At 39.4% G+C, this 9,131-nt stretch overlaps 2 protein-coding genes and 1 non-coding gene across 3 annotated transcripts; 1 reads left to right on the top strand and 2 right to left on the bottom strand.

Annotated features, from left to right (window-relative positions):
* Nucleotides 1-866: 866 nt before the first annotated feature.
* On the top strand, nt 867-2,768 carry LOC137738780 (GRAS family transcription factor). The gene has a single exon (XM_068478253.2). The coding sequence runs from the start codon at nt 967-969 to the stop codon at nt 2,623-2,625; it is 1,659 nt and encodes a 552-aa protein (XP_068334354.2). The 5' UTR covers nt 867-966; the 3' UTR covers nt 2,626-2,768.
* A 1,813-nt stretch (nt 2,769-4,581) lies between these two features.
* LOC148694267 (RNase MRP) lies at nt 4,582-4,837 on the bottom strand. Its single transcript, XR_015967102.1, has one exon.
* Nucleotides 4,838-6,549: 1,712 nt separating this feature from the next.
* LOC137740367 (E3 ubiquitin-protein ligase SPL2) lies at nt 6,550-9,106 on the bottom strand. The gene is made up of 6 exons (XM_068480241.2): nt 8,542-9,106; nt 8,351-8,452; nt 8,055-8,231; nt 7,832-7,953; nt 7,268-7,387; nt 6,550-7,015 (listed from the first exon to the last, which is right to left on the bottom strand). Exons 1-6 carry the CDS (start codon nt 8,893-8,895, stop codon nt 6,724-6,726), a joined length of 1,167 nt encoding a protein of 388 aa, XP_068336342.2. The 5' UTR covers nt 8,896-9,106; the 3' UTR covers nt 6,550-6,723.
* Between the last annotated feature and the right edge of the window lie 25 nt (nt 9,107-9,131).

The following is a 9,131-nucleotide window of genomic DNA, read 5'->3' as shown; positions in this document are numbered from 1 at the left end:
AAAGTGTTTACAATTTTTAATTCTTTTGAACCATTATCTGCCGTCTGCAGACTATTTAAATTCAACCCTATTCACATTTTCAAAGCAACTTCATCTCTATTTCTAATCGTAATTAGTGGATCTCAATTGGCAAGACATGCCAAGGAATAAGTTAACCACCCAAGACACATAAGGGTTAATTACTTAATTGGAGTTCATTATCCCTAATCAAACATCACATCGTCCAAATTAACAGCACACCCCCACATTACAATATGCCTTCCTTTGTCTCATTCACGCACCCCCATTGCCTTAATCCATTAATTTAACATTTAACACATTTAACGTTTGATCCTATAAATTTGTTTTTAAAATGTGTCATCAAGTTTAAATTTCTTGCATTGCACCCTGAAGTTTTGTAATTGTATTAATTCAAATATTTCGTCTATTTGAACATTTAACCTTTCATTAAATTGACAAAGCGCGATACGTGGAGTCTGAATCTGAGATGACATACCTTGCACGATTTGATCTGATTGATTGTCATTTTGAAAACCAAAGCTTCGATTTAAGAGAAGACGCAACTCTACATCGAGTTTTTTAGGATTTTTTGGTTTTTTTTCTTCTATCAATGTGGTGCAAATGTGGGTCACGTCAGCTCATAGTCATGGTTCCACTCCCATCATAAAATCAATTTAATGAAAGATCATATAATCAATTACATCAAAAGCATAAATTGATATTACTTCAAAACATTATGGTGCAATACGAAAAAATTGAAACTTCGTGAATCATTTTGAAAATCATTCAGAACTTGGAGGGTATGAAAACTCCCATAAAATACCTCCATCCATTTTGGTCAATGATCAAACTTTGTCACCTTTTGACCAAAAAAAAAAAAAAAAACTTTGTCACCTACCTTAAGAAACCCCTTTTCTCTCTTCATCATCTTCACTTCCTCTTCCCTTTCTGAAATTCTCAAGCACAATGACCACTGAACAACCAGAGCCAAACTCCACCTCAGATCATATCTTGGATTGGCTTGAAGATTCAGTCACTTTCTTCCCATCTTTCTGGGATGATCCTTACCATTCAAATGACATCGATGGAGGACTTCAATGGTGGGATGAGAACCATGATCTTGTTCATCCCACCACAAATCCTACTTGTCTCAACAACCCAACTGGCATTTCAATCCCAACAACCACCACAGGCCCCCCAAATCCTGCCAATTTGAATCATCCGTCACCTACCGATTCATCTAAGAAGCGAAAGGCGTCCCCGGAAGAGCAACACATTGATCGGAAGAACCACCACGGCCGTCCGATCAATCCTGCCGTCCCGGGGAACCAATCAGGTGAAGAGGTAGTAGTGGTGCCAGTTAAGAAATCAAATGGGAACAAAAAAGGGACAGCCAAGGGTACGGGGAATAACTGTAATAACGGTAATAGCAAGGAAGGGAGGTGGGCAGAGCAGTTGCTAAACCCTTGTGCCTCAGCCATCACAGGTGGGAATTCGACACGTGTCCAGCACCTCCTCTTCGTTCTCCACGAGCTTGCCTCAGTCACCGGCGACGCCAACCACCGCTTGGCAGCTCACGGGCTCCATGCGCTGAATCAGCACCTGTCCTCCTCCTCCTCCTCCTCTGCCCCTAACGGCTCTGCCTCAGCGGCGCCGGTTACTTTCACTTCCACAGAACCAAGATTTTTCCAAAAATCTCTGATGAAATTCTATGAGGTGAGTCCATGGTTTGCATTTCCAAATAACATTGCGAACTCTTCAATTCTCCAACTTATTGCGGAAGAATTTGATCGAACTCGAACCCTTCACATTGTCGATGTCGGTGTGTCTCATGGTATGCAATGGCCTACTCTGCTCGAGGCCCTGACTCACCGGCCAGGCGGCCCTCCGCCATTGGTCAAGATCACAGTTATCGCCGGCGCTGAAAACAACCAAAACAGAGGGACCCCATTTGCAGTAGGTCCTCCCGGTGACAATTTCTCCAATAGACTCCTAAGTTTCGCCAAGTACATGAACATCAATTTGCAAATTAAGCGCCTCGACGATCAGCCATTGAAAACTCTGAATGCTCAACTGATCGACGCCTCCAATGACGAAACACTGATCGTTTGCGTGCAATTCAGGCTACACCAACTGAACCACAACACCCCGGATGAGAGAACCGAGTTCTTGAAGTCCCTGAGGAGCATGGAGCCCAAGGGGGTGATCCTAAGCGAGAACAACATGGAGTGCAGCTGCAACAACTGCGGGGATTTTGCGACGGGGTTTTCGAGGCAGGTGGAATACTTGTGGAGGTTCTTGGACTCGACCAGCGTGGCATTCAAAGGGCGGGAGAGCGAGGAGAGGAGGGTGATGGAAGGGGAGGCGGCGAAGGCACTGACGAACCGTGGGGAGATGAATGAGGGGAAGGAGAAGTGGGGTGAGAGGATGAGAAGGGTAGGGTTTGTAGGGGAGGTGTTTGGGGAGGATGCCATTGATGGAGGAAGAGCCTTGATGAGGAAGTATGATAGTAATTGGGAGATGAAGGTGGATGAGAAGGATGGGTGTGTAGGGTTGTGGTGGAAGGGGCAGCCTGTGTCTTTTTGTTCATTGTGGAAGCCTCATGAGAGAGAAGGCAACAATTAAAATAGGTGGTTCTATTTTTAATTTTTTATGAACTTTGCTGTTTTTATTCCTGATTATCGTATTTAATTAAACGAAAACAACGAACATAATTAGATACGAGTGTATTTATTATTTTTCAAATTTAAGATTGGGTGGGTTTGCAATTTAGTGTTCTAGCTTTATATCTGCTTGATTTCTTCTCTTTTAACTTCTCCATCTGTGGAGTGGTCTACAAATTCTGAACTTTTTATTTCTTATTTTGGGTTCAAGTAGTATACGTGTGGGACGAAGGAAGAAGGATGGTGGAAGAAATATGAAATGAATGTGGATGAAATGAGTTGAGTGAAACACAAAATGAAAACGGAAACTAATTTGAAGCTATTTTCTTCCAAATTTGTTTGATCTCCTTCGTTTCTTTCTCATCCATCCCTTTATCTTTTTTTCATTGTTAATTTCTTCCACATATTTTTCTTCTATCTTTAGGAAACAGATGAAATAGTTTTCAAATTGGCAAAATAATATACCCGATTTTTCTCTAGCTTTACCTATATATGTATGTCATGTGCAAGGGTGAAAAGTCATGATTAAGATGATAATCATATTTGATCCTTCTCATTCGTTCACTATAAAGCACAAGCTGCGTGAAAGAGAGATTTTCAATCTTGTACTAATCGCCAATCTTGATTCAACTACAAGCCTACTATTCAATCGACTGAAAATCAGATTGCACATTACGAGAATAATTGCAAAATAGAAAAACATAAGTACTTTTGAAATCCAAAAATATTTTCTCTAAAAAGTTTTCAATCGTTTTAAAAGTACATCCAAACTAATCAATAAAGCACAAGCTGCATGAAAGAGAGATTTTCAATCTTGTACTAATCGCCAATCTCGATTCAACTACAAGCCTACTATTTAATCGAATGAAAATCAGATTGCACATTACATGAATAATTGCAAAATAGAAAACATAAGTACTTTTGAAATCCAAAAATATTTTCTCTAAAAAGTTTTCGGTCGTTTTAAAAGTACATCCAAACTAATCAATAAAGCACGAGCTGCGTGAAAGAGAGATTTTCAATCTTGTACTAATCGCCAATCTCGATTCAACTACAAGCCTACTATTCAATCGACTGAAAATCAGATTGCACATTAAGGGAATAACTGCAAAATAGAAAACATAAGTACTTTTGAAATCCAAAAATATTTTCTCTAAAAAGTTTTCAATCGTTTTAAAAGTACATCCAAACTAATCAATAAAGCACAAGCTGCATGAAAGAGAGATTTTCAATCTTGTACTGATCGCCAATCTCTACTATTCAATCGACTGAAAATCGGATTGCACATTCCGGGAATAACTGCAAAATAGAAAACATAAGTACTTTTGAAATCCAAAAATATTTTCTCTAAAAAGTTTTCAATCGTTTTAAAAGTACATCCAAACTAATCAATAAAGCACGAGCCCAATCTTGTACTAATCGCCAATCTCGATTCAACTACAAGCCTACTATTCAATCGACTGAAAATCGGATTGCACATTACAGGACTAACTGCAAAATAGAAAACATAAGTACTTTTGAAATCCAAAAATATTTTCTCTAAAAAGTTTTCAGTCGTTTTGAAAATACATCCAAACTAATCAATAAAGCACGAGCTGTGTGAAAGAGAGATTTTCAATCTTGTACTAATCGCCAATCTCGATTCAACTATAAACCTACTATTCAATCGACTGAAAATCGGATTGCACATTACGGGAATAATTGCAAAATAGAAAACATAAGTACTTTTGAAATCCAAAAATATTTTCTCTAAAATGTTTTCAATCGTTTTAAAAGTACATCCAAACTAATCAATAAGTGATTCCCACATATATTTTAATTTGTCACACAATTCTTTTCTTTCTCACTGCTATCTTGAATAAGCAAAAAACAAAGTGTAATTTATCATTTTCAATCGAAAAATAATATAAAAATTAGACACCACTGAAACGTAAGCCCCGTTCAGTTAGTCCAATGGACCAAGCGAATAACTGTTCAGTCGGCCAAGATTACTCCGGGCTTGAAGCCCAAAGGCTCCACACGTGTCTCAGCCCATCGCACGGGGCGATAAGACTCCAAGCGAACGGAGGCTACCTGTTTCCAGGCCTGCATCTCTGCAGATAGTGGGCCCGGGGACTTTCCTGGGTCTAATTCTTTTTACAGAAATATGGCCCAACCGCCTCGTCCAGTGGTGTCACAACTGTGTTCTCCAACAGGTTTTATAAACAGCACAAAGAACCCTTGCGTGAGCGATGTGGGATTCCCAACAAAGCTAACTATCCGTGCCTCTAATAAACACACTTTACAAAAATTGAAATTTCCGATTCAGTTTACTGAGAACGAAAGAAACGAAAACGCGCAGTTTGAGTTCTTTGAACGACGACGAGCTTTGCATCTGAGGGCTGAGATTCGTCAGGGGCGAGGATTGCGCGGAGTCCGGAGACCTTGACGTAGGGAGCATTACGGAGCTTGAGCAGTGCTGAGGAGGTGTAGGCGAACTTGATGACGGTACGCGCGGCGGCGCACGCTAGGACCACGCCCAAAGCGGCGCCGTTGTAGGAGAGGGCGAGTTGCGAGAATAGGTTTATCACGGCTCGCTCGTGCAACGACATTGCATTGTCGTTTGGGTTCTACATGAAAGGGAGGGGGGGGGGGGGGAAGCGGCGTAAGAAGAGAAGGTGCTGGTTTGGCGCGGTGACTCATGGATTGGCGGGCTGGAGGAATGACGGTGAGAGGTTTCGGGAAGTGGTCTTTTAGTAGATTTAATCAGAGACCGTTGGTGATCTGGTACTTGACCAGTTTGACAACTTGCGCTCATTTGAGACTATCTCAAGATGTCAAATTTCAAATTTAAAATTTATTTGAAAGTTTATGTGATATTTCGACATCTTTTAAAATTTTAATTTCCACCCGATATGTCAAATTTTAAGCATCAAACAAAAATTTATATTGATTTTCTTTGCATTGAGAATAAAAGAAAATGAATTAAAAAGTATAAAAATATTAAATATTGCAATGGTAATGAAAAGAAACAAAAAAGCAATGCTTCAAATCAATAAAAAAATAATAATAAGAAGGATTTAAAAATTAATTAAATTTCTTTTGAAGGTGCTATCAAATTTGGCAGCAAGAAGGAGAGATGTAATTCCATGTCATGCTACATCAAATTTGGCTTCTAGGTTGGAAAACATTATTGTTATCTTTTATTACCGTTATTGCAAATTTAGACATTTTGACATCTCCTTTGGAGATGCTTTGAGGCGGTCTAATTTTTGTTTTAATTTTCAAACTAAAGCATATCACCTATACATATCCTTAGTTGAGATAAAAATTAATTTAGTATAATTATTCTATTGTTCTAACCCATAAAAATGTACATCTCATTAGCTGAGCGTGTTTAATGTGTCGAAATCGAGTTATGAGTGACACTAATCCGAGTATTTACCATTGATAGCTAAATTTTAATCCCTAGTTTCAAAAATGTCAATTTTTATAAAAAAATTCAAATGTAACAAAAAAAACTCAGTTGAATATACGGTATAAGGGTTCAAAAAATCGAACCGAACATCAAACCAAAGCCAAAAGAAATCGACCCGAATATAAAACAGCGAACCGAACTAAAATGGCTCGTTCGATCTCGGTTTTCTTAGTTCAGAAATCGAACTGGACCAAATTAAATAAATATTTATTTATTTATTTATGTTAGATATTTAATTATGAAACCCAATTTATGTCCATTTATAGCCCGATTATAATATTTAACTTAATTTAAGCCCAAAACATAATTCAAGACCCAATAGGATTATTCTCTCTCTTCATTTCCCCAGACTTTCAGAATTCAATGGATGTGGAACTCCCATAATTTCAATGGTTAGAGTCTTCAATCCAGCAGAAAAAAAACTAACAATTTTCAGAAATTAGTGTAATTTTCCTTTTCAAAACTACAAAATACATAAATTAGTATCTTTGTTATACACACAAAACATGCGTAAACTATACTACTTTGAGCTCTAGTCTCTAGCACTTTAACCCGAGAGGAACAGTCCCTCACATAGTTTCTCCCAATACTAGAATACCGACGTTAAGAATCATATATTCGCACTGAAGCGCGGATATCCTGCCGGCAAACAGGACAGCATGGTGTTACATTCCGTTGGATTGATATGCTACACGGGTGGCAGCAAACACGATGCCCGCAAGGAGTGAATGCCGATTGCCTTCTCCTCATCAGACATATGACACACAACTGTCCATCTGGAACCTCTCCTACTTCCTCCTCTTCTTCAATTTGAGTTTCGGTATTGCCGTCAGCAGCAGGGATTGATTGCTGTGACTGCCTTCCTTGCTTCCACGCTTTCAATTTATCCCAATTCCTGAAATAATACATGTAAATCAGTTTAACGAAACTCACATTTCCGATCAATGTGATCATCAGTGTTTAACCATTTCAATTTCATCTCTTAAATTATAATGGGTGAGTATGAGATCTACAACTCATGTCCGTGGACTGTAAAAAGTTGTCCTTTACATCGGCCTAGAAACATCAAATAGCCCTATCGATATTGAACAAGAACTCGCAAGTAGAATGGAGTGAAAGAATGTCACTTTTGGAAAGAAATGTGTACCTCGAAACAGCATAGCCAAGGATTCCAATTGACATTGAAACAAGAACAATCCCACTCCAGAACAGCACTCTTGTGCGTGAAGTAAGTTCTACAACCATCTCATCCTTAGACATCTCAGAGCTGTAAAAGACGCAAGATCATTCACAGAAGTCGAGCAATAAATAAACTCACGTTCTTACAGCAACAGACTATCAAACAGTGAGGTAAAACGAAAAACAACAGCTGAGAATTGGAATCTTCAACACAAAAATAAAAACGGTAAAGCAATATATATTATTTGACAACTGAATATTTGTCCCCTGGATGACCGAACTGAAACTTAAATCCGATTTCAAGGTTTTAGCCACAAAATAAATCCAATGGATGAGAGCACTGCTGCAGAGATATATTACGACCGAATAAACTAGAAGTTACTGTTGTCCTAGCTAATATACCATACTATTTGACAACCGTTAACAGGATAGAGAACGCATTTTCCAGAGTAAGTAATGAATTTTTCATATCCGACGGCAATACTGAAAAATAGAGGTTCAAGAGACCACGCTCAAGAAGAAGCTCGCTTACAGAAAATAGGGAAGATCTTTGCACGACTTGATATCCGGCACTCCATTTTTTAAACTGCAGAGACCGACAGCGGTAATTTCCTTTCCCAATGGAAGAATCTTCTCTTCATCAAGAAAACCAATCTTCCAAACCAGAAACAAAAAATGACACCATTATAAAGCGATTAGCAAATAACTAGGATCCTAAGAAGCACACAATGCAAGGCAAAACTAGCGAAACTCACCGGATATTCATGCCGGAAGAGTGCATCAACGAGTTTATATTTGTAGGGAGAAGCATTAACAGGATGAAAATTACGATAAACTGTAGTAAGAGGTAAGGGATGTCTTGATTCATCTACATTCACAACAACAAATTCCGAAACCCTCCTTCGACTACCTTCAACAAGAACAAAAGGAACCTACACCAATAGAAATCAAAATTTACCCTTTAATTTCTAAATTTTATGCATTCAAATAAATTTAAAATAACCATGGAAGTTCACAGAAAATATTGAAAATAATTAAGCAATTCCAGTACCGTTCTTAAATCCTTCGATTCTTGCTCTCTCCAAGGCTTCAAAATTAAACTTCTCAAATCAAACGGAAATCCGATGAAGTTCTTCCGATCCTTATAAACACACTTTACAAAAATTGAAATTTCCAATTCAGTTTCCTCCAAACAAAAACGAAGATTAAATTTACTGAGCAACGAAAGAAATAAAAAATCACCGTTTGAGTTCTCTGAACGACGACGGCACTGTTCTTTGTTCCCCGAGAGACGAATACGCCGGATTTGAGGCTATTCGACTTGCCGTCGACGGCGGACTTGGCTTCGACGGTGCCGCGTAAGACGACGAGCTTTGCATCTGAGGGCTGAGATTCGTCGGGGGCGAGGATTGCGCGGAGGTCGGAGACTTTGACGTAGGGAGCGTTACGGAGCTTGCGCAGGGCTGAGGAGGTGTAGGCGAACTTGATGACGGTACGCACGGCAGCGCACGCTAGGACTACGCCCAAAACAGCGCCGTCGCAGGAGAGGGCGAGTTGGGAGACTAGGTTGATTACGGCTCGCTCGTGCAACGACATTGCGATGATTGTCGTTTGGGTTCTACATGTATTAAAGGGGAAACGGTGTGAGAAGAGAAGGCGGTGGTTTGGCGCCGCGACTGGTGGAGTGGCGGGCTGGAGGGGAGACGGTGAGAGAGTTTTCGGGAAGTGGTGGTCTTTTAGTATATTTCATCGGAGACATGGGTGATTTAGTAATTCATCATTTTGATTAGTTGTGCGCACTTGAGGCGGTTCAACTTTAATTTATGCTCATT

The sequence above is a fragment of the Pyrus communis genome, chromosome 9 (assembly GCF_041283825.1).
Source record: "Pyrus communis isolate YQ-2024b chromosome 9, ASM4128382v1, whole genome shotgun sequence".
Classification (NCBI taxonomy): Eukaryota; Viridiplantae; Streptophyta; class Magnoliopsida; order Rosales; family Rosaceae; genus Pyrus; species Pyrus communis.
The sequence above is the reverse complement of the archived record's forward strand: the minus strand, read 5'-3'. Positions and strand labels throughout refer to the sequence as shown.

Coding starts and splice junctions, on each gene's coding strand:
- LOC137740367 (XM_068480241.2), bottom strand. CDS start 8,895: ATGTCGTTGCACGAGCGAGCCGTAATCAACCTAGTCTCCCAACTCGCC. Junction 8,453..8,541: donor TCGTTCAGAGAACTCAAACG/GTGATTTTTTAT, acceptor ATTTTTGTAAAG/TGTGTTTATAAGGATCGGAA. Junction 7,954..8,054: donor TCTTCCGGCATGAATATCCG/GTGAGTTTCGCT, acceptor CTGGTTTGGAAG/ATTGGTTTTCTTGATGAAGA.
- LOC137738780 (XM_068478253.2), top strand. CDS start 967: ATGACCACTGAACAACCAGAGCCAAACTCCACCTCAGATCATATCTTG.